At 47.6% G+C, this 25082-nt stretch overlaps 1 protein-coding gene across 1 annotated transcript; it reads left to right on the forward strand.

The window, feature by feature from the left end:
- LOC136047607 (organic cation/carnitine transporter 2-like) lies at positions 1–17908 on the forward strand. The gene is made up of 10 exons (XM_065734867.1): positions 1–576; positions 5745–5848; positions 6498–6652; positions 7442–7613; positions 8629–8755; positions 12471–12571; positions 13776–13990; positions 15109–15291; positions 15675–15810; positions 17004–17908. Exons 1-10 carry the CDS (start codon positions 184–186, stop codon positions 17089–17091), a joined length of 1674 nt encoding a protein of 557 aa, XP_065590939.1. The 5' UTR covers positions 1–183; the 3' UTR covers positions 17092–17908.
- Positions 17909–25082: the final 7174 nt, after the last annotated feature.

Genomic DNA, 25082 nt, shown 5'->3' on the forward strand with positions numbered 1-25082 from the left:
CGGGCCGGGCCGGGCCGGGCTGAGCAGCAGCGCCCGGCCCTACCTGGGGTCCCTCCGCCTCCTAACCCCACCCCTCGGCCTCTCCCCCGCCGGCTGTGGCCCGGCCCATGGCAAAGCGCTCGGCCGGCGGCTGGGCTGCTCGGGCACGGCCGCTTCCCGCCCGTCGGTAGCGGCGGCCGCGCCATGCGGGACTACGAGGAGGTGACCGCCTTCCTGGGCGAGTGGGGCCGCTTCCAGCGCGTCGTTTTCTTCCTACTCAGCGCCAGCATCGTCCCCAACGGCTTCAACGGTCTGTCCATCGTCTTCCTGGCCGGTGTCCCCGAGCACCGCTGCGCCGTGCCGCCCGGAGCCAACCTGAGCGACGAGTGGCGGAACGCCAGCATCCCGCTGGAGCCGCGCGGCGGACACGCGGAGCCGAGCCGCTGCCACCGCTACCGCCTGGACGTGCTCGCCAACCTCTCGGCGTTGGGGCTGCGGCCCGGCTCCGACGTGCGGCTGGAGGAGCTGGAGCAGGAGCCGTGCCTGGACGGCTGGGAGTACAGCCGCGACGTGTACCGCTCCACCATCGTCAGCGAGGTGAGGTGGAGCGGTGGTCGGGCTCGTGTGGTGGGTTTCAGCGCGGTGCCGACCGCAGCCGTCCTCCTGCGGGAGCCGTCCCGCGCCGTCCGCGCTGTGTTGCCCGGGGAGTGCGGGCGGTGCCGTCTCGGGCCGTTCTCAGCGGTCCTGAGGGCACTCCTGCTTTTAAATCTGCCGTGCTGTGTTTGGTGTGTGATCTAAGCTAATCTCTTCTGTTTGCTTCCATTTGCAAAAGCGGTCCCCGGCTGCAGTTGTCTCGGCTTGTGTGCAGTAACTGCTGAATTGGTGTCACCCGGTGTCTGCAGGAGGACGGGGAGCAAGGGTCGGCCCAGGAACAACGGGCTTGGCTGGCTTTATTGGTGGTGGTTCAAGGATGTCTCTTTGAACTCGTACATCAAATGAATTTGTTTGTTTTCTGCCACCTTTACTTTATTATAGAAATTCATCATGTGGGTGCAGCAGGGAAGCCCCATTCCGTGCTGTGCCGCAGAGGACCCCAAATTTGCTGCATACCAGCCCAACACCTGCTGTCCCCACTCAGCTCGGCTGTGTCCTGGCAGCAGAGCCCCCAGGCAGAGGCTGTGTTGGTTGTCCTTGTGTCAGATGCAAGCTGTGCAGACCCACAGGCACTGGCTGCCTTAAGACACAAGGAAATACTCAGATTTCAAACCACAGATAGGTCCTTTCAGAAGGCTTGTTAACCATTTGTACTGTCCACTTTCCTGTTTGTACATGGGAGCAATCTTGGCAGAGCTGTAGCAAGGTTTTCTCCCTGCCAAACAGATGGATGTTCAAGCCTGCAGTGCCTGCACGCTGCTCTGAGCACTGAATGATCAAAGAATAAATAAATCCTCCTCAGGTGAAGGATCAGAGCAGGGAAGAGAGTGTGGGAGAGATGCCCTTAGTGCAGGAGCTGCTGACATTCTGCTAGACTGCTCTGCGTGGTTTGGCAGTAGTTTTGTGTCTGGGGGAGGTAGTGTTTGGCTGCCCAGACTGTGCACCGAGGCAGTATTTTTTTTCCCCTTTAATATTATGCTTCAGAGCCAGTTTTGCAACGGCTGTGGCCTTTCACGTACTTGCAGGTTTTCTCAGTTCAACTCGTTTAATTTGCTGGCCTGGTGTTGTGGCTTTCATGATTGACTAATGCTGTGTTTGGTTGCATATCCTGAACTTGTTGAATAATCATGAGGACCTTTGTCCCAGATTTCTGGAGCTGACACGGGGAGGGGGGATGGGGCGTTTTTAAAGGAAGGTTTTTGCACAAATCCCTCCTGACTCCAGAGAAAGCCCTCAGTTCTGTTCCTGCTTAGCAGAGAAGACTTGAACGCATTCAGTTCTCTTTCATTTGCTGGAGCCTTCCTTTTTTCCAGCAGAGACACACACAGCGTGGTTAGCCAGCCTGCAGTATTTAACCAGTTCCTCTGGACTGGGATCCTTTTTCATCCTTTACTTTTGGATATGCTGTATCATGAGGCATAAGAAAAGCTTTTCTTTAGTCCAAGTAACCATTCCTCCCCAAGTTCCACAATAAAAAGAATGCAGTCATAAGAGTCTGTGTGCAGTGCTGGAAGAGATATTATCTGGGGTAATTAAGGGGAAAGGCCAACTTCCTCTTCCAGTGCTGTCTGTGAAAGCCTGGATTGAACTGAGCAGTGACTTCGAGCATCAGTAATCTAGAAGAATCGCATCACGAAGATAGGTTGGATGATGAAAAGGTTTTACTTTGGGACAATACTTACGTACTCAAGAATGGGAGTATTTCTTATATACTGATGCTTAAATAGACGAAGAGTTTTGTGTATGCATTCATCTTTGGTTTTACAGGTGTGTTGAAATCAGCTCAGTGCAGGCATCCTTTTGTGGTCCAGAGCTGCACGTTTTATGCCTGTTGCAGTTTTAACGTGTGTCACCGGCTGGTTTTGCAGAGGAAGGATGCTCATCGTGGAGTTACTGCAGCATCCTGAAGCCTGGCGTGCTGCTGAGGCTCTGGATCCTTTATGAACACACAGAGAGGGAAAGTTTCCATGCACGTATGACAGCCCTGAGTTTTCCATTACACCAGAGATTCAAGTCATGCCATGCTGGCAGACCCTTGAGAATAAGCGATGCCAGACCACCAGGCAGTGGTGATGCCTGCAGTGACACAAACAGGCCCTGCAGCACACTGTGTGACTAAAGGTTCAGTGTTCTCTTTTTGTTGGTGATGAGGGCTGTGTTGTTTTGAAAGAGCAGGCTTATGACAGATGTCTTAATTTCCACAAGCTTCCCTGGTAGGGGAGCCAGCAGTGGAGGCCCGAATCAAAGCCAGGTGAGCCAGGTTCAGCTCTGCTTGCCCCGTTGTTCACATCCATGTGGTCTCCTCCTATGCAGGAAGTCACACCCAGACTTCCATTATTCCTTGTCCATTACAAACAGCACATCCTCTTTGTTACTGCAGGGCGATTACTGTGGATTTTTCTGGCTCGGGTCGATGTCAACAGTTTCTCCATCTCAGGGGCTGCCACAGCTACAAGTGTGTCATAGATAAGTAATAACTGAGGCTTTAAGCGATTTGTAGGTGCAAAATTAAGTATTAATAGTCTCATTTTGAGCTCATAACTGAATGTGAATAGCAACTGTACTGAAATGCTTTAAAAATGCAGTGGTTTTCATGGTGTGTACATATCGCAGAGCTGTTCAGCTGTGCAATGTAAAAGAGAGTTAGGATTTTTGAAGAGCCAGTGTGAGGCTGCTTGTGAAGACATCACCCTGAGCTGATGAGCTCTGCAGGAAGCATTTACAGCCCAGCCAAAGTACTGCATGCTGTTTGTATAAAAAGATAAGCTTAAACTGCAACAGAGGATATCCTTTTCCAAAGTTAAAATAATATTGTGAGGAAGCTCTGCACCATGGCGTGAGCCATTGGGTAGCAGCGTGGAGCTGACACTTTGCTGGGTCAGTGGCTGCTCTTGGAATAAGGCTGAAATGTGTTCTTAAAGTTCAGAGCCACAGCACCTTGCTGAGGTGAGCCTTATCTGAGCCACTGGGGCAAAGGCTTTGCTTACTCAAGGGATACCAGGAAATGAAAATAGCACATGATTTTGGAGCACTGGGTCACAGCGTGCTGTGTCTGAGCAGCAGGAATCAATCAGTAACTGCTCCTGGGATGCTCTCTGGCCTTCCAACTGTGATGCTTCAGCAACCTTTTCTTGGGCAGCGTACGGTTCAGGGAAGGGTACGGCTGCAGAGTGCTTCTGGAGGACTGATGGCACCATCAACGTGGACAGTGTCGACCTGTCTGGTGACTCATTAAAAAGCTGAGGACTTCATTCATTTACTGACTGGGGTGAGAGGTAACAGACCTGAAAATCTGTCTGTTCTGATGGTTGTACGCGTGGAGTTTTTTGCTATAAATAAGTGGTGTTGCACAACCTGGGTAGTTGTCCCTTGGAAACTCTACACTGAAGTCCTCTTGATGAACAAGTGCTTGGTTCATCGTAACAGCTGCTGTAATTGTGTAAGTAGAGTGGACAGAAAAACAAGATGGTAATCAGAGCAGCATCTGAAACCAGTATGCTTTTACTTGCCATGACAGTATAACACATTTAATAACCACAAACAGCCAATTGATGAGCACAGTGATCAGCTGGACAGCAAGGGCTCAGTGACCATGCTGGTGAACCTGAGCTTCGTGTCTGGTTCCAGTGGTTGGTGGAAAGGATTCATGCAGTAGGTGAGTCTGAATCAGTGCAGGATTTCTACTGGGAGTGGTGGTTGATTCCCCGATAAAAACCATCATGGGGAGACATACAATAACCACAGAAGCTTCTGGTTGTTATGAATTTGGTGGTGACTGTTCACTGTGTGTGTCCAAGGCACTAGGTAAGCTTTGCCAGAGCTTCTTGGCTGGCATAGGCTGTATGAGCGGTCATGGGAGAGCTGCTCAAACATTCTTCAGTCTACAAGTGTTGTCGGATAAATACAGGTTTAATCATAGGCACAGTTAAATGGCAGCTTTTAATCTGCATTATTTTAATAGTCATAAAATATCGTGGTCAGAAGGATCATCACATCCACACCTGTGAGCTGTCTGGAGGACAGCACTGAGCAGGACCTGGCCTTGTCACAGAAGTGTTGGTGGCCTCCAAATTCCCCTCAAGTGCTCAGCACCCCATGGAGCAAGCAGGACCTGAGGAGTGGCAGCTACAGGCAGGGCCCAGCAGCGAGGGAGGGGCGAGAGGTGGCCCTGCTCTCCCCTTTCTTCTGGTACTTCCTGGTATTTACACACTTTTTTTTTTAATCCTCAATAAACAAGAACAAAATTAAGACTCTTTCAACAACAGCTGTTGGCAGAGATGACAAAATAACATGAATGCTCTTTCTGAAAAATCAAACCAAAGTGAGTAAGGGGTGCAAACTGTTGCAGTCTTCATTTAATAGGTGTCTTTTTTTTTATCTTCCTGTTTTTGCCAATTCTTATTTTCATTTTGTAAGCCATGTTTTGCTTGGTGAGTGCTTCAGTTTGTGTTCTGAACACTGTGCCTGATGCTTCCTTGGAGAGCTGGGCTCTGCAGGTCCCTGGCGCAGACCCATGCTTTGCAGTGAGGTCCCCGATGAGCAGTGAAGTCTCCAGTTTCTCTCAAAACCATATTAAAGTGTAATAAAAGAGGAGAGATTTCTCTCTACGTTGTTCAATTTCTCTTAAATTAGAAATGTGAGTTTTTAATGGAAAGGTTCAGTGTATGCTGGAGGAGAAGGTTTGAGGTTTGTACTGATGCCTTGCAAACCCAGCAGGAATACAGCTGCTGAAGGGTTGCAGAGCTATTAAAAGCAAGATGAATTGAGTATGATGAAATTGGGAGTGATCTTTACTTGCATATATGTAGGGGGAGAACCATGTCAGCCACTGTGCAAAGAAAAGCACAGGGATCTACACCCAAGGTGGTGGTGTGGCCTCAGATGGGTGATCTGAAGTGGGATTGGAGCTGGTGACGTTTGGCCTCTGCTGAGCAGCATCAGTTGCTGTTATTTTTGTCAAGCTACATCTGTGTCTTAAGGTGGTTATTCATTTCTGTTGTGGAAGCTTTCTGTCCAGAGGGCATGTTTCCCTTGGGTTCAGTCAAGATGCTTAGGAGGAGGGAGGGGGAATGCTGCTGATTTAAAGCCTTCCATGTTCTTTCTCCTTCCAGTGGAATCTGGTGTGTGACAACGATTGGAAGGGGCCCATGAGTACCTCCCTGTTTTTTGTGGGCGTGCTGCTTGGATCTTTCATATCAGGACAGCTCTCAGACAAGTAAAGTATCTGCACCAGGTCTTTGATGTGTTTTGCAAGCTGGTCTTGCATGTGAAGCTTGGTACGAGTGTCTTTCTGTGACCACTAGCACGTCCCAATACTGTGACTGTCCAATCTGTATGTACACAAAGCATATAGAGCAAATGTCTTAGCTTGGACCAGGATGTCACAGGCATTATTGGTAGCTGTTGTATTTACCAGTTTATTTTTTCAGAGTAATTGTTTCTGCAGTAAATTGTATTTATGCCAAAAAGTGCAAGAAAGAGACACTTCTTAGAAACGTTTTCCTAGTTATGTTTTTTTTATATGCTGATCTGTGTAGTGAACTGTTTGCTTTCTGGAGGTGGAGCATCTGTTATTGCTTTTACATTTTAAATAATGTTGCTGACAGTGAGTTGTTTCCCTGCTCGTTCTGTTAGAAAGGAATAAGTGGTGCCTCAGCACATACCTAAGGGTGACTTGACTTGTGGTCCTTGGAATATAATTTTCTCATGTCCAGTGGATCTCTTAAAGTATTTAGAGTAGTTGTGCATCTGCTTTTCTCTTTGCTTCCTGCAGATGTCTTATATCTCCCTAAGTATACATATGAGCAATTTCTTTCTGAAGATTTAATTCACTCTGTTCTTTCTTTTCATCTAATCCATGGAAGACTTGGCAGGAAGAATGTGCTGTTCACAACTCTGGCAATGCAGACCATCTTCAGCTTCATTCAGGTCTTCTCTACCAACTGGGAGATGTTTTCGGTGTTCTTTTTGCTGGTCGGCATGGGACAGATCTCAAACTACGTGGCAGCATTTGTTCTTGGTATGGACGTCCTGCTGAGCACAGGATGCTGTCTGTTGTGCTGTGTGCTTCCCTGCTTAGGGCTGGTTTGTTTTGACAAGGATTGCTGTTTAGAGTTGGTCCTTGCAGCACATGGATGACTTACACTCTCTTTGGAAGTTTACAGTTGATAGGAGTGCAGTCTGAATTAATTCAATGGCTTGCCATACTACAACCTCCTCCCCCCACCCCCAAAAAAAAAAAAAGAAAGGATTTGTCTTGTCCCCTGTGGGCCCTAGCTGTGTATTTGATGTACAAACTTGTAAAAGAAAAAAATATAGTGTTGTCCCTTTAAAACATCCTCTTGTACACCAGAGGATTCAAGTGTTTCAACTAATAGAGAAAATTCCAGAAGGTTTAACAGGTCAGGGCCTAATTTAGGCATCTCTGAATTACCCTTTAAAGAAGCTCGTCTCTCCATAAGCTGCAGAAGACCCTATGGAGATCAAGCTGAAGTTCAGCCCTGGTATATCTGAAGGTTTGTAGCTCTTTAGGTACAGCAGATCATAAAATCATAGAAGAACAGAAGAGTTGGCGAACTTCTAGCTACAGAAATACTATGTGATCTGATTGTTTTCCTTTCATACTTATAATTACTGGGTTGATGCAGGGTCATCACACGAAGCAGATCTGTGGTGCCTCCGATATTGCAGTGCTGTGTTCCCTACTGCCCCGTGTAGAGTATATCAACGCTGATTCCTAAAGGTATTTGTGTAAACTCTTTGGTTGCTGTTATGCTTGGATACTAATCTTCACTCTTGTTTTGAACAGGCACAGAAATCCTTGGCAAATCCATTCGGCTGCTGTACTGCACACTGGGTGTCTGCATCTTCTATGCATTTGGCTACATGGTGCTGCCACTGTTTGCCTATTTCATCAGAGACTGGAGGATGCTGCTGCTGGCACTTACTTTACCTGGGCTGCTCTTCATCCCGCTCTGGTGGTGAGTATAATGAAATTAGAAGACTTTAGTTGTTAGAAGATCTCATCAATGAGTTTTTAAGCTCCAGATGTCAGCCAGGCTTTAGCACTGGAACTTGGGAGTGGACAGGAGAAGAGTGGCTGCTGTGTCCTTTGCCATTCCCAGTCCTTTAGCCACAAGTCTGCAGCTCTGTCAGTCATCCCTGTCTGAAAAGGTTAGTCTTCATTTTCCTTGAGGGTTCTTGAAAATGAAGTGATCGTACATGGGAAAGGGAGGAGGGGGAGAGGGGGAGAAAAAGAAAAACTAAGAAAAAAACCCACCCTTCATCCTTCTGCACCAGATAGTACCTGCTAGGTGTTAGGTGAGGCCTGAAATGAAGACAGAATGAAACAGCAGTTATTTTGGGAGGTGGCATGATGACACAGAGCTGATGAACTGTAGCTGTAGGGCACTACTTGCACGCCTGTGCGACCTCAGTGTTTCCTGCCATAGCTTATGAAATAGTGCTTTTCAGTGATGGGACTTGCAGGGATCAAGTCGCCCACGTGGTGGTGGTGTTTCTTCACTTACACAAACTTGTCTTTGCATCTGGCTTTTCGAAATGAAGCAGCGAGACCCACGCAGATTTCACTTTCTGTAAACAGTCACACGCAGCCGAGCTGTGATTTTATGTGCCTTAATCGTTAAGCCAGTGCCTCTTCGTGTACAGAATGCTGCTTTGTGCATTCACCTTTCTGAATTTCTTTAATTAAACCATTTTTCCCATACTTTGCATGTTTTTGTCACTCTTCTTTTTTCCCCCTGAATCATTCCTCAGCTGTTTTGTACTTTTTGAAGTACGTGAGTGTGTTTTAGTCTGTCCTTCAGCCTACGAGTCAGCTCTTGTAAATCTGATGTATTCATTTATTTATTCTTGGCTTTAAATTCTGCAAGGTGTGTCGAGCTTTAAGCACTTTGTGCCTGGAACAACACGTGTTTTTGTCTGCAGCAACACATGCTTTGGAAATCCTGGCTGAATTCTGAATCTTTCTTACAGGATCATTCCAGAATCTCCACGATGGTTGATCTCTCAGGGACGATTTGAAGAAGCAGAAGACATCATCCGAAAGGCTGCAAAAATGAATGGTGTTCCGGCCCCAGATGTAATCTTTGACCCTAGTGAGGTAGGAGTCACTTATGAATGTTGTTTGCTGGACCTGTTAGTATCTATGGAGAGCCATTAATTTCCAGTTTTGCCCACACTGTATCGTGTTCTTCTGAAGTGGTTAGAAGTTCATCCTTTGCCTGAAAAGCTTTAAAGTGAAATACCATTTCACTGTTCGTGTTAGGATTTGGAAAGACCTTGCTGTTCCAATCCCATGCAACATTCCAATGAAAATATCATTTTTTTATATGTATTTAGCAGCCTTATTTTCTATTTAAACCACATTTTTGGAAGGGAGTGTTATTAATTTGGTTTGCCTATTGCTTTGTGATCTGAATCATCCCAGATGAAGCCAGCAAATTACAGTGAAGTTTTGTTTATCCCAGTGACTCTGAATGCTGTGGATCTCCTTAGCCCAGGCAGCTGTCAAATGGCATCTGAAGCTGAGACATCCAATGAAATAACTTGACATGCCAATGAGTTATGTCAAGCAGGTATTCCCTTTATTACAGCGCTGTGTGTATGGAGATTGTTCCACCAGACATGCACACCGGAGAGAGAAACAGCTAAAGGCATAACACAAATATTCATCACATTCCGAGGACATGGACAGAAATTCCAAAAGCAACTGAAGTGATTGACATCTCCAGTGGTCATGGGATTAAAGCTAAGAGTAAATTTCCAACCATTAAGAGGATTGCATTATATTGCAACAGCAGATCTGCCTCCTTATCTTCACTCCCCCACTGAGCTGCAAACAGCAGCTCCACTTATCTTCTCTGGACCCTCCATTGTGCTGTAAACATCAGCCCTACCCACCATTGTGTCATTCTTCTTATCTTCGATGGTCCATGCATTTCTGTGGTCCCTGTGTTTCTTCCTAAAGTTACCTGTTTGCTCAGGCTATAAGGCCTACTTTTAGCAAGTCTGTAGATTCAGTCTAATTCAATTCTTTGATTCACTTCTTTGGGTCTTCCAGACATCTGAGACCTGGCCACTTTGCACCGAGGAGTGTATGCCTTAGCACCTAAGGAATTCAGAGTTTCCTGGTCTCTTACTCCTTGGTTTTTCTTCCACCTTCTGATCTTCTTGGACTACGCAGAATCAGATATTATTAATGTTCTGAACAGATTTTATGCTTGCCTGCTCTAATAGAAAACTAATCCTAGCTGGTGGCACTGGAAATAATGTTCTTTAAGTTCAATTTCTACTCCATGTAGAGGAGAACAGAACTTGAGCCTTCCTGAGCTGGAGTAGTTAGCTGTATCTTTTTTTTTTTTCTTTCCCATCCTTTTCTTCGGAATTGTTCTTGTTTCCTTCAGGTATCTTTGAGCTGTTGGTGCCCTTATGCTGTAGATTGAGTTCCACATTCATTTATTCTCACATAGACAAACTGTTTGTGTAATCCAGTGGAATGGGCACATGTCTAGGCACATCTGTAGAGTCTATCTGGGCACAGTTGCTCAGCTGTATTCCCACAGACGCAAGACATTGTCTAGTTGTTGAGAAGAAAATGGATGGTTCCTGTCTTTGAATATTCACTTGATTTACAAAACCTCTCATTTCTGGCTGTCTGAGCCAAATGTCTAGCCATTAAACTCAAATGTGTTGCTATTGAGGTTGAAAAGGCTTCATTTGGCTTGCAGATAGCCAAGGTGCAGACAAACCTACTTATCTAGGCTAAATTCTGGATGGTAGGGTAGACATCCTTGGATCTTGCTGGAACAGACTGAGAATGCCTGAAAAACACAGACCTTCTAATGATGGCTTTTGCACTGGCCTTTCATTGGAAGGACCCTTGTTTCGTTCTTGTTTTCTTTTCCCTTCTCTTGCTTTAAGCATGAAGACTCACCCAGTGCCAGCAAGAAAACAGAAAATGAGCTCTGGCTCCAACATTTGGTTAAGGTCATCATCCCTGGAATGTCTCCATCTTCTGTTCTTTGAAAGAAATACTGATCTGTTCCCCATCTCTGAGTGGGGCTGGATTATTGAAGCAGCAGAACACGGGCATTTCCCCAGGGAGCACTGGACAGAGGGGGACTGGAGCAGACTGGAGAGCTTATTTCTGATCACAGAGTTTAAATCATAGCACATCAACTTCCAGAAACACTTTACCACTCAAACAAAAGGGAACTAGATTATCAGGTGATTGCTTAAATGCAGAACTCCCAGCCATTTTTTTAATTATTTTTTTTTAATGAGTTGTGCTGTGACAAAAGAATTTGTGCAAAACCCTTCTTCATCAGCAGTCTGTTTATCCTCTTCTTTTGTCTGCTTTCTGAAGAAGGCTGGCATCTTCCCACTGAGGTTTTGGGAAACATGTTCATGCTGCAGCAGGATTCTCAGAACCGTGCTGGCCCTGAGGCGTCGTGCTGCTGGAATGGAGGAGCTCCCAGGGCTGCTGCCCAAAGAGTATTCCTCCGAAGTATTTAGTATCAGGGATTACAAAACCAGTTTGGATTTGGAAACCAGTTTGGAGCCAGCAGGTGACTGATCACAAATGGTCCGTGGGGTGTCAGTAGGGCCTGGTTGGATGAACTGTCTGATGTGAGGGGAATAAACAGGTTTGGGTGACAGGTTTGATTGCCTTCCCTGCCCTGGTCACAGCTTCTTGCTCTGTCCTGTCCTGATAGGGGACTGTATTTATCTGCTTATGCAGCTGCTAGAAGGTGGGGCCCTTTTTTTCATCGGTTATATAAATTTTGCATTGTTCCTGGTTTTGTTTTGTGGTTTGTTTGGGTTTTCTTTTTTTCTTTTCTTGTTTCCTGTTTGTTGGTTTCTTGGCAGCAAAGAGTGGCAGAACTGGAAAACCCAGAGGAAAGATCATGTGATTTAAGAGAAGGGGCTGTGAGCTGAGAAGCTGCTGCAGCTTGTGCTGGGGGAGGCTTAAGTTCAGGCAGAGTGTGAAAGCTATCAAATGTAAAGAAATGTTTTGCCTTTAAGAGAAAATTGTGATTTACAAAGGCAAATGCACTGAATTTTGGAGTGTGTGAGCAATAGAATGCTGGTTTCTCTCCCAGAACAAAATATTGCTCAGAAATAATGTTTGCCTGGCTGCAGAGGTTATATAAACTTCATACTTGCAAGATATGGAGGAGAAAATAGACGTCTTAAGTTGAGGGACAAGACTTGAGAGCTCCGTATCACTCTCCAACAGCTAACCTGCAGTGTGTCACCTAGCTGAGGTGGAGAGGCTGATGGGGAACTAAGTTTAACAAATAATCGCTTCTATCTCTTCACTGGTGTGCTGAAATGCATCCAACTTCTTCCACTGAACTGGTCTGATGTGTTGGGGGAAAAAGTGTTGTAAGTTAACAAATACAGAGTGGAGGATGTTAAGGTAGGCCAGGCAGAAAGAGTTCAGAAATGTGTAAAGTGGTGAGTGCACTGCATTGGAATTCAGTCTTTAAGTTTGCAAATTAAAGCTATTGCTTTGTAAGTCAAGGGTAAAAGTTAAAATAAGCAGCTGCTTTTATGGAGCCTAAGGAAAGTGCTTACTGATTTCAGCTCAAATGTGAAGTGACTTTAAGAAGGAGCAACTATTCTTACAGATGCTTGTCTCTTGCACCTGTATACACGTTTGGTTAGAAGCAAGGCACCTGTTCCAGCTTTGCAGTGTACCAGAATGGTCCCAGGTGTTCTCAGAATACTGGTGTGTCAGTCAAGGCAGTGGGCTCATCTTCACAACTGTTCCACCTGTGGGATGCTGATGCTTTTTGTTTGCTTGTTTTCAGCTGCAAGATTTGAGTTCCCAGAGCCAACAGACATACACCATTTTGGATCTAATGAGAACACGAAATATCCTAACTATCACAATTATGTCCGTGCTTCTGTGGTAAGCAGGAGTGTGGTTTGGGATATGTAGGAGCAGTAAAACAATAAGGAGCTGCCCTTTGAACACTGAAATATTCTAAAGAGGCATGGGCAAAACTGGCCAGCTCAAGAAGCAATGGCCTGAAGTGATATCACTCTGTTTATGTAGGTTCTTTGGTACGTATGCTGAAGGGCTTCTTACCACATAGAGTTTTGCAATGAGAAAAAAAAAGAGTCAACATTGTGGACTGTCAGCTGCATATCTTAAGTGCTCTTAGAGATCCTGCAGGAAAGTATTGAGTGGCTTTGGGCTAGTTTTAAACTGTTTTTACCTTGTTTGTCAGTTGCTTGATCTGTTTTTAAATCTTCCCAAAATACGAAGTATCCTATGCTGATTCACAGCAACATTTCATATATATACCCATGGTATATTCTGAGTTGTAAATTGAAATTCTCTACAGAGGGTGTAATTGGTGCAATAAGCTAAAGCAAACTGCTACTAGAAGTGAGATCCAGCAAGAACAAATAGGTTTGTCAGTTTGTTTAATATAAAAGTAACTCCTAAAAGCCCTGTGTTGTGCAGCACCATGGAAAACACCACATAGGAACTGCTTTTGAAGATAATAGCTTTTACTGGTACATCATACACATCAGCAGGGGATTACCCTCTGTTATCCTAGGCAGTGTATTTTAAGCAGTTGAACCATGAAGGTTGTTCCCATGTGAAGTGAGAAGAAAAGAAAACTATTTTGCTCAGTGATACACTTAATGCCATGTAATGAGTTTGCTTTAGGTTCTGCTGTAACATAAATGCAATGGGAAGGGAAGTGCTGGGTGCTCTGTGCCAGACTTGCACCTGGACACATCCTGAGGCAGTATCCTTATTTACCACATGCTGCTTGCTCATTAAGCATAAACTCCTTTTCCCAGTATCTCTGAAACAGTGTCGATTTTTATCTCCAAAGACACTTGTGTGCTTCCCCTGGCAATGGCACCGTTTAGTGTCTGGGAACAGTGCCATCTTAACTCTGTCCTGTTAACCCAGGCACAGAGCCATGTAAATACAACTTGAATGGTATCCTGCCAACTTCGGGCATGGCAGAGAAAATCTGAGGTTGTTTGGATCTACCAGGATGCCATACTCCTTTGGTCTGAGTTCATTCAGCAGGGAGGGTAAGGACCAGAACATTCTGAAGAGCAGTGTGACGGGGTGTTTCTTCTTTTAGGATGATAATCTCCGTTGGCTATTTTGGACTTTCTCTGGACACACCCAACTTGCATGGAGACGTCTATGTGAACTGCTTCCTCTCAGCAGTGATTGAAGTTCCAGCCTACTTTATCTCCTGGCTGCTGCTTCGAAGTTTCCCCCGGCGGTATTCAATGGCTGCTGCATTGTTCTTGGGAGGCTGTGTGCTTCTCTTCATTCAGCTGGTGCCTTCAGGTATGGAATCCTTAGTCGATCTCACACACACACACACGATAGGTGAAATCCAGTGCCATGCATCGGGCTGATGTGGAGAAAAAGTATCCTGAAAGGGACTAAATATGAACATATGTTTCCTGTTTTTGCCTTTCTTCCTTAGTTCTCAGTGCTCCAGCACTGGGAGCTCACAAAATATACCAGTTCAGATGCGTTTTTAAAGATGGGCCTTTGGTTTTGTGATCTGTTTGGATCAATACCATACTCCAGTTTTGCCTTAGCGTAGATCTGTGCCAGGGTGCTCTGGTGAACTCCAAGGACCTAAGTGGAGGTTACCAGAAGGCTGCAGAACTTGCTTCTTAAAAGACTGACAGTGGCTGTCTCTTTGAAAGTTAACGTGGAAGCATTTTTGATAAGCAAAGATGTTTGCACTGTGTTAAAATTCATAGTTAAAATAATGTTTGACAAATCTGAGGAGGGAAAGTTACTGTTTATTGGATATCAAACAGTATACATCTTCAGGGTGGTTAGATTGAGGGTTATAGGCTCTATCTGATGAGGAGGTCAAATATGATGGTGGAGTAGTCTTGTTGCTTAGCACTTTACAAATAAAAGAGTAAATAAATCAGAATGAGTTTGTTTCACATAGGTAATGGATGAATCAGTTTTGTTGTTTTATTTTTTTTCCCAGAGTTAGTTGGAAACTGATATGATCTGTTTTGATTTTTCCCATCCAACTGTCATGGTTAAAAAGCCAGCTCAGCGTTGTAGAATTGACAGGTAGCTAGGAATGGTAAGGAGAAACCAGAGTAGCAAGACAGAAATAACTCATTCAAATGCTTAACTTTGCTCAGTTTATTAAAAAGGAATGTGTGGCATTGTTTGCAATAACCAGGATCAGCTCCCTGAAATCTTGAGAGAACTTTGGAAGTTACTGATGTGTTGTACTCATTTTTCAACCTGCTCAAGAGGAAGGAGACAACGTTAAAAGTCTTAGTTTAAAAGAAAGAAGTTATCCATACGTGTGTGGACCAGATAATGCAGTTAATTAGACAAAAGTTACACGGTCACAAGAAATTTACCAGCTATCATGAACTGCTGAGAGTTATACTGAAGTTCTTCTTGTGTTTTGATTTCAGATATTCGTGCCCTATCAATTCTCCTGGTGATGTTAGGAAAGTTTGGGATCACCTCTGCTTTTTCAATGGTTTATGTTTACACAGCTGAGCTCTACCCAACAGTAGTGAGAAACATGGGAGTTGGAGCAAGTTCCATGGCCTCTAGGCTTGGCAGCATCCTCTCACCTTATTTTGCTTATCTTGGTAAGTGAATGTGCTGGGGGGGGATGCTGGTGGCTGGAAAGCACTGCTCCAGTGCTGCCTGCAAGGCTTAGGGCAGAACTGTATCTCAGTGCAAGACCTAGTTGCAAAGAGCAACTGAAATGAACTGAAACAAAATCAGTTCTGCTCACTTGCCCTCATTCTTGAACAGTCTCATCTGCACAGACATTGTGGGTGTTCCCAGCACTGCAGTGCTTGTGTCTGCACTGTGGGTCTAGGATCCATTGCAGCACGGTGCAGGACAGGGGACACCAGCTGCTTTGGGTGCTGGGCTGTGTGGGGTTTTTTGTTTTAACCAAGAGCTGTACTTGACTACAAATGTCTGTGACTGGGAAGTGGTGCTAGCTTCTGTTGCATTCTGCCAGGTGCCTATGATAGATTCCTGCCTTACATCCTGATGGGGAGCCTGACTGTGCTCTCAGGAATTCTGACTCTGTTTCTGCCAGAGAGCTATGGTATGCCTCTTCCTGACACAATTGATCAGATGCTGCTGGTGAAAGGGTAAGTATTGCCTTCTGATTTTTATACATCTGTTTCCTCTCTCAATTTACGTGCGTGCCTCTGCATACGTCCCCATTTATAGAGCCTTGCTAAAGTACTTGATTTGCTCTAAAGCCTACTGGCAGCAGGAAAGGCTAGTTCTGTAGAGGCTGGTGAGGTCACAGCACAGGTAAGGGGCAATATACCTGCGTACCACAGAAGCTGCTGGTCAAAAGTTGGCTGTATTTTTAAAGGAATTATAAGAATTATAACAGTGATTAAAGAGTTGCAAAGAATTGTCTGTGGGACATAGTTCTGGAGTGAGGTGGAATCCTCTGCACTAGAGGGGCGAAGGCATCTTTGCTGGTGGGGGGGCTGACCTGATAAGGAGAGCTTAAACTAGGGGAGGGACAGCTAGCAGCAGCCCTATGAGGGACTGGTGGGCAGGGCTGATGTGGAAGAAAGGGAATGTAAAATCAGCAAAAGAAGGGTTTTAGGCAGCACCACCCCCAGCATTTGCACCTAAGCAAGGAAATAGCTACAGGGTGCTGTTTGGGGGAAAGGCAGAGGGTGGGGGAAGGCATTTTCTGTGACATCAGCCTGCTGGGGTGCCTCTCTGAGGTGCCTGGACGTGGTGCATGCAGCGTGGGGAGTAAATATGAGGAGCTGGATTTGTGTGTGCAATTGCAGATCTTGTTGGGATCACTGAGACGTGAGACAGCTGGAGTGTTGCAGTGAAGGGATACTGGCAGGAGAGAGATAGGAAGGACAGACTTTGCTTTGTATGTTTGCTTTTAAAGGTATAGTGACATTTTATGAATTTATTAATTGGTACACTGACAAAAATGTGTTCAACCCACAATGGTGAGGTAACAATTCTGGTTGAAAGGGGGATTTTTATTTTTAGTTAAATGGCCTTCATTTTTATTCTGTGTGTTTTAAGTGATTCTGCAATACCAAACTGTCACAAATAAATTTACCTTTCTCCATTCTTAATGTGGTGCAAGTACTGCTGAATTCTTCCAACTGATTTCTGCTGACCTTAAAAAAGCATTGAGAGTTTGGCCTTGCAAAGGTGATATGTTAAGCACTGTTAGAAAAGAAGCTGTCCATCTGAAGTCAGCAGAGCATTAGTCTGTAATGTCAAGCAGAGTTCAGGATATCAGCCTTCTTTCTCTGATTGCTCTTTTATTGTTTGTTTGCTTTTTTTCCAGACTAGAATACAGGCCTGCATCTAGTGCCAAAAGGAATTCAAAGGATGAAGAAGAAAATCCAGAGATTTTTAAGAGCACAGCTTTTTAATGACACTGCCTGCTTCCCTGTGGACTGAAAGTTAAACGGATTTTCTCCTGATGCTCATTCTAGAAAGGGCTAGTGGCAACACTTTTTTTCCTGCAATTTTAACCTTATTTATTAATTTAAACACTGTGTTCCTTATATTCTCTTTTTATACGACCATAAATACTGTGTAGCCTTCACTGATCTTTCAGCCAGATGTTTTAACGTGTTCATGCCATGGAGCAGTGTCTGATGAGACCTCTGGCAGTAAGTGTACAATTGAGCTGAGCAATACTTGAAAGTGAGTTTGAGGGCTGGTGGAGCAGCTGGGCTCCACTGTGAGTCTCCTTCAGAGCTAAGGCCCATCAAGAATTGAAAAACCTAGAAAAAGCTGCTAATTACTTCTGATTTCTTGACTTCTGTCTTTGGACAGGAAACTTATTTATTCTAGTGAAGGTTATGCAAACGTGCCTCTGTGATCTTACTCAAGTGATTTTGCACGTGCTGAGTTTGTTAGCAGGTTCAGAAAGATGCAAAGAAAGACCTTTGAGAATGAATTCTAACTTGGTATGTTCTGATTCAGCATAGACTGTGAGGATGGATTTGCACAGAACACAGCATTGAGGTTTTGCTGACGAAGCCCTCTGGAACCCAGTGCTGGATTTCAGCTACAACTTTCTGATGGCATAGTTTACACCTGACACTGGAACGTGGCCCACTGCGAGGCCGTATTTATTTTAAGCAATGCAGAAGGTTTCATCTGTGTGTGAAGAGGGTGGTGGCAGCATGAGCTTCTTCCCTTGTGAGGAGCGTTGGACGTTTTCTTTCTGAACTGTTTGGGTGTCTGTGCAATGTGGATGGCAGAAGTGATTGTCCTGTCTTGGTTCTGCCCTTTCTGCACACACACATGCACACACTGTCAGTAATCCGTGCCACTGCGTTGACCTCGTGGTGTCAGTTCCTGAGATCAACATTTACAGTGTATTTCTGACACTGGTTCTTGATTCTCGGGTGCCAACTGTACGATCTGCGAGCTCTGTCGTTTCACTTCACTCCTGGGAACTGTTAATGTGAATTGTGTTCAGATTGTTTTTAAAGAAATCGCATCACAAATCTGCTGGGAGACCGTCCTGGGGTCAGAGCTGCACCCTTGGCATTGCCTGTGCTTATTTAGATGTGTGCATACACGTGGTCTCGTTGGTGCCCTTCTGAACTTGCACTGTAGTGTGGTGAAGGCATTCATCCCTTGGCTCTTGTTCGTGTGTTGTCCTGTCTTGTGGAGGCCAAATGAGCAGCACTCAGATTGCTGTGTTCAGGGCTGCGGAGGCATCGTGCTGCTCTGTGCCAGCGTGCAGCATCAGCTGGTCTGAGGCTTTTCTTAACCAGTGCTCTGTACCCTGTCCTTGATAACCAGGCTGTAGGGTCACTGCTTTCCCTGCATCCTCTCACCTACGTGCTCAGTGCTCTGACTGCAGCATGCAGCAAGGAGATCAGTGGTGGTTGCAGGCCGAGAGGGATACAGGGAAACTCGCTGGTGTCATTGTCAACTCCTCTGGGGACAAAAATCCCAAAACTTTAGCAGGTTCATGTCATTTCTGTTAGACATGATCCCGTGGGGCCCTCATTTTCAAATGGGGGGTTTGAAAATGGACCATAAGTTGAGAATCTGAATTCTGCAAGCTTCACTGTGCGTCATGTAATGGCCTCAGAGTGAGCATGCAGAGGTCAGGACAGTGCATGGAAGCAGGCAGGCCCCAAATCCATGACTCTGTCTGCCAGTTTGGTCAGGTTCTCCCCCCTTTTCCAGAATATTCATTGCAATTGTAAGAATATGCTCTAAGAGTCAGCACAGGCATTTTGCTTCACGTGCCATGCCTCTGTTAGGCTGATAGGAACCGGGGCATCTGGAGCAGCTTTTTTTGTGCTGCAGAAGAAACCTCACCACAGGAATTTGAGGCAAAGCACTTAGCTGCAGCTCCCTTGTCATGAATTTGCCAATGTAAACAGCCCTGTCCCATGAATCTGTTCTGTAAACTGTTTCAGAAAGTGTCCCAAAATGTAAGGTATGTGCGTGACCAAAGCGTGGTCTGTGGTGGAAATTCCTGCTGAAGCCCACTGGGTGTCTCCTGTAGCTGTTATCTTTAATCTGCTGTTGCACACAGGTAATGCACCTCCTTGTGCCTCGACAGCAAGGCCTTTGTTCTTGAGTATTCAAATGTTTATTGTGTGCTTGTTTTGGCTTTTTAGTGCAATCAAATTGGGGAATTTCCTGATCGTGACTAATCCTGCTACAATGGCAATCTCTGTGTCACAAGATTTCATTTCTTTCCTCAGTAATCTTAAAATCAAGCGAGTCAGAAGCAATCTATTTAATACAGTGTCCTGTATTACATTGTTTACTTTCCTCTCCTGCCCTGATCCTCGAGCTTTGCTCTGCAGCAGGGAACTTGTTGTGGTGTGAAGTCAGAACCCCGGGGGATGTTTTAATAGCATCACCAGGCAGGGAGTTTGATCCGGGGGAGTGGATGGAGGGACTGACCCAGCTGTAAGGCTGACATCAGTGCTGGCAGCAGGTCAGATCTCCTGCTCCCCACAGGCTGTGGTGCCTCTGGAGCACCACTGTGCTGCACTGTCCCTTTTGAATGCTGCTTGCTGACTGCAGCCTTGTCATGCAGTGCCTTACTTGCAGAGAGCATATGGTGGTTTTATTTGTGCAGGCATGTTGCAGGGAGGTGAAGCAGAACTGGGACCTGATTTCAGGAGCCAGGCGGTGAAACGTGTCATAGCATGCAGTGGGTGAGGGATGCATGGTCCTAAGCTGAACCCCAGTATGGAGCCCCAGAGAGATAACCAGTGTCCCTTCTGTAACAGACAGTGGATTTTAGTACTTACAGACTGAACGTGGCTAATGAATGCGGGGTCTGTGCTGCTGCCCCTTGTGGAAGGCCTTGTTCTGCTCAGAGCACTCCTGTTATCCTCCAAGTGAAGAGTGATGCTTTGTAAGGGGCAGAATTTGCCTATGAGAGAGGGGCTGTGGTAAAACCACAGGTGCAGTCAGGGTTATTCAGAGCTGGGCATTCAGGTGTCACCTGGGAAATGCTGGAGGCCCTTGAACTGCATTACACCTGTAAGGATTTCAGCTCAGGGAAGGTTACCTGCTGCACGCTGTGGGATCTCCAGTGAGGAGACATCACTGAGGCCTTGGTTTGGGGACTGGGCTCCCTTCATTCCCAGCTCTTTCACCTCCCTGAGAGAGATGCACAGCCCTGTGACTTTGCTTTCTTTGCTTGCAAGTGGGGAGTATCATTAGCTCAGAAAGTAGATTAGCACTTAGCATTAGTACTCAGAAAGTAGCACAGCTTCTTCAGAGCAATGCTCAGCAGTGCTGAAGTTTGCCAGGATCTTCTGGTCTGACTCTGATGTAACCCTCACAAGAACATGGTGTAACGTGTTGGCGTTCAGGAGCAGGCAGCTCGGGACAGCTGCTGACAGTCAGCCCGAGGAGGAGCATCACTTCAGCATCAATCTTTCTCTATGCACTTAGGTATGTTGTGGAAGTTCTGAGAGGTGATGATACGTAGTGCTGATCTGAACCTGAGCTGTCCCCACCTCTGTTTACAGCCTCTCACGGCCTCACCCACAGGGGTTCCTCTGTCAGCTCCTTGGGGGCACATGGAGCACCTGAGGAAGTGGTTGGGACCGTCTCTGATTAGATTTGTGCTTCAGTATTTGTAGAATAGACCCTTCAGGTGTAAAGCCTTTCTTAGAGCACAGGATCAGCTTAGGCAGCACAGCGTGACCATACCCGTGCCTTTGGGTGCTCCAACCTGCTGCTAATGGCCACAGCCTTGTATATAGAGACATGGAAATTCATTCTGAGAATGTAAATACTCTGTACTAAATTGATTCTCACCCCCTGGTTGGTTTGTTGGGTTTTTTTTTTCCCTTTTTTATTTTTTTAATAGGAAAGATGCTTGTTTGTAAAATTCTGAATAAAATCATGCCTGGAATTCTCATTAAAATGAAGTATTCTCGTACTTGGTTGCATCCTCCTGTAATGTGCTATTTGTGTAACAGAGCTGCTTTGTTGTTTGTCAGCCTGTAGACTCAATGCCGAGAAACTTATCATCGAATCACCGAGGTTGGAAAAGGCCCGTGGGATCACCAGGCCAGCACATCACCACGAGTGCTAAGCCCCGGGGGCAGGTGTGTCCTTACAGCTTCGTGGTTCACTGCTGGCTGTAGCTCCTCTGGGTCTGTACCGAGCTCCGCAAACCCTGAGCCACTCCTCTCCTGTTTTATTCCCTCCCAACCACAGGTTTCCTGTAGCAGTGAGGTGGGATAACGGAGCACCTGGACCTCACTGCTTGGCTGCGGGATGAGCTGCTGCTTGTACTCCTCCGGTGGGCACTGGAGACAAAGCAGCAGGGTGTGAAACTGTTCTTAGGTGACAGCTCATTTCCTGCAGCTCCCTCTAGGACATGGATCTCGATTCTGGAGCCCTTTGAAAACGTTAGAGGTGAGCTGTGCCTTGACCAAGTACCCCCCTCCTTCCCTTAGTTGAGTAGCTTCCAGCCGCTTGAATCCTAGCTCAGTGGGTCACCTTTCTGTCCCACGTTTGTGCGCTTTCATCGTTAAACGGCCCGATGCCGTTTGCTTATTGGATCCTTCAGAGTTGGGGGACGTTGTGCGCATCCTATCCGCCCCTGGGTTCCCATCAGCCGGGCTGTGCAGTCCCCGTTCATCCTCATCTGCCGCAGCCCTGGACCCTCCCCTGCCGACAGCTCCGAGCCGCTGGGGGTTATAGGGATGAGCGCCCGGACGGGCGCGGTGCCGTCGGGCTCCCCCCCGCTCCTCGTGGGTCGGGGGCCGAGCTTTCCCCCCGCAGCCCCTGCGCGGGTGGGGCCGGGGCCGCTCCTCCTCCGCGGGGAAAGGGAAAGCGAAAGGGAAAGAGCGGGCGATGTCCCCGCAGTGGGGCCCGGGGCAGGCGGCACACGCAGCCCGTAGCGGGGAGCAGGTAAGCTGGAAGAGGGGATGGGGGAGCGGGGCGGGGGTCGGACGGGACCGCAGTCGCTGTGGTTCGCGGTCCGCCCGGCGCTGCTGCCGTGGGCAGGTGCGGATTTGGGGGAAATAACGGCATATTTGGGATCGGGTCCGTCCCGCCTACACTCGGGTACCCCACGTAACCGTGCTGAAGGACTCCTTTTTCCCCTTTTTTCCCCTTTCCCCCCTTTTTTTCCCCTTTTCCCCACCGATAACTTGAGTTATTGGAGCTGTGTTTTTTCCCACCCCCAGTGCCGGTTGCTCCCTCGTTACTTTTGGACCCCAGCAGTAAGAGAGGCAGCGCTGCCTCTCAGACAGACGTTGTGCTGGTGGGCTTCCCTGGCACAGCAAGGAAACAGCATTTGGGAAGGCAGATTTGTAAAGTCCCAGAATGTAAACTGATTCGGGCAGATTATAATGAACCAAAACTTTTATTTTTCCCTCTGTTCTACATCACATCGAGCGTGAATTGCGGCTCCGGTGGTGGCAGAGCAGGAGGTGCTCTCCAGATGCTCTAAGCACACAGTGAAGGCGGTGAAGCGAGCTCTGGAGCTCCACAATGAGCGTCCTGGTGATGAATGCCTATGAGGAGCTGACGGAATGGTCCGCTTTGTGTTCAGAGCAGTTGGGGAATGCCGGCTGTAGGGCTGAGGGACCAAGCAGCAGCGAGCACTGCTCGTCCCACGCGGGGAAGATGGTGCAGTGCAGTGGAGACGTGCTCATGGTGCCTTGTGATGGCGTGACCGTGGGGATCGTGGTGCTCAGAGCCGAGCTGGCGGCCTCGACGCGTGGGTTTGCAGCTGAGATCTCGTGGCCCTTGCGTGGATCAAAGCGCTGCTCCTTGAGCCCGTGGGAGCTCTGGAGATAAGGCTGCGAATTAATCGCTGGGAAAACCGCACCAGCTTTCACAAAACTGAAAGTTGGATGAGTTTGGCTCAGCTTATCGGGTTCTGGAAATCGAGCGGTGCCAAGAGCAGGTGGCAGCCAAAGCACGGCTATGGGAGCTCCCAGGGCTCACCCCCAGGGTCGCGCCTGCACGGCTCTCCCAGCGGCGATTTCTCTGCATCGTCAGAGCTCAGGGCTGGGGATGCAGCGCCGGATCTCCCTCGCTCTCCGAGCTGAGTCAGAAGCTCTTCCAGCTGCCAGAGCCCTTAGCACATCTCCTGCTTGGTGCTTTACAAAGCCACAGCGCGGTCTGCTCTGCTCGTGATTCATGCTGCACCAGAACGAGCGCTCCAAGCGTTTGCGATAACGCAAACCTGAAAGCAAACTCCGAGCTTCCGCTTATAGCATCCAACGGGAAATCGTGTCATTCTGTAGGTAACACCGACCGGCTTGCTGCGCTAAGAAAAGCTTTCAAAGCAGCGATGCTCGTCTGTCTGCAGCACTACCGGCACGTCCGGGCCTCGGTGCTGCGGCAGCATCGCCTCCCATCGCCCGGAGCATCACCCCGCTCCCTCCCCTCGGATGAATGGGTTACAAAATCGGTTCAGCCTTCACTGACCGCAAACGGGGACTGAAGCAGCCCGTCCGGATGGGGGCGGGGGCCGACGAGGCGGCGGAGCTGCGCGCTCCCCCGGGGACTGCAGAGGGCGGTGGTACCCAGCGGGGCCGCGCTGCGATGCTCGAGGGCTGCGTGCTGCTGCTCGCTCTCCTTCCTCCCCCGGGTGGAAAGGGGCTTCCTCGCGAGCAGAGCAGCGTTAGTGCACGCACGGAGCTCGTCTCGCCCTATTCCGAGATGTTTGCGGGTGGAAAATGCCCGTGCAGGGGCAGGGGAGCTGCAGCTACGTTGTTTTCGGGCAGCGCGCGTTCTCAGTGGTGCAGAGGCTGAGTGGCAGCTGGAGGGTGCTCCGGCAGCTCAAGGCATCCTCGGAGCACAGCCGTGGGCAGAGCTTTGCTTTGACTGCTTGCAGGGTGCCGTGCCTTCCCCCAGGGCCCACACCTCCCGCTGCCAGCCCTGCAGGAAGCCAAACTCAGCACCAACTGCAGCTTCAGGCTGTGCTACATCTCCCGGTGTTCCTGCACAAAAACCACCGCGTTTACAGGGCTCGGGGCTGGAGGATGAGTTCAGCTCTATGGTGCACAGAGCTTGTGCCTAGGCTGCAGCATGGCTGGAGAGAAAGACACAGAAGCACGAGAACCACAGCTGCTTTGGGGTCTGTGCCACCCAGCATCGTGCCAGGGAGCTCTGTGGAGCTTTGTTTCCTTCAGTGCTCCTTCAGCATCGCTGCAGCACCGCAGCTCAACCTCCTGTTTGTCACACACACCCGGGGCTCACACAGTCCCACCCTTTCCTGTCTCATCTAGAGGTGCTGGGGGGAAGGAGCTGCACTTATCACTCCCTAGCAGCTGGGGATGCCTGCCAAGCACAGCCCCATCCTGCTGCACTCAGCTGCAAGAGCTTAAAAAATCAACTCTATATGCGTGTGCATGTATTATTATTATTTTTTTAAGTCTTTTCCGTATAGCTGCTAGGAGGCACAATAGAGAAATGACTGCCTTTGTAATTGTTTTACCTAATTATGTCCACAATTACTCCTGGTGAGCCTGGACAGGGATCCCTGGAAGCAGGACACACTGTGGCAGCGACGCAGAGCTGCCCCCCCACTGCTGTGCTGCAGGTGCAGGAGGAGGTGGTTCTGCAGGTGAGACAATTAATGAAACCCAACTTAACGAGGCTGTGTGCTGCTTACACAATGAAAATGGTGTTCAGCTGCTGCTCAAGTAATTAATCAGTGACTTAGCCTGAACTCTCCCATTCACTATAAATACCTCGCTTTCCATCAACAAGTGAGCGTGAGGAGTGTCTGCAGAACTGGTTCTGCCACCCACCTACGGGAAAAGGTTCCTCTTCAGTGCAGTCCTCATAAATCATCATAATTCTCATAAAATATCACTCATAAATGAGTGAGAAGTGCCATCCCACCTGGATGCCACCAGCACTGGGCTGTCAGCATCGGCCTCTGCCCCTT

The sequence above is a fragment of the Cyrtonyx montezumae genome, unplaced genomic scaffold (genome assembly GCF_038088225.1).
Source record: "Cyrtonyx montezumae isolate F1298 unplaced genomic scaffold, pur_monq_1.0 scaffold_18, whole genome shotgun sequence".
NCBI lineage: Eukaryota > Metazoa > Chordata > Aves > Galliformes > Odontophoridae > Cyrtonyx > Cyrtonyx montezumae.

Coding starts and splice junctions, on each gene's coding strand:
- LOC136047607 (XM_065734867.1), top strand. CDS start 184: ATGCGGGACTACGAGGAGGTGACCGCCTTCCTGGGCGAGTGGGGCCGC. Junction 8,756..12,470: donor TAATCTTTGACCCTAGTGAG/GTAGGAGTCACT, acceptor GCTTGTTTTCAG/CTGCAAGATTTGAGTTCCCA. Junction 13,991..15,108: donor CATTCAGCTGGTGCCTTCAG/GTATGGAATCCT, acceptor TTTTGATTTCAG/ATATTCGTGCCCTATCAATT.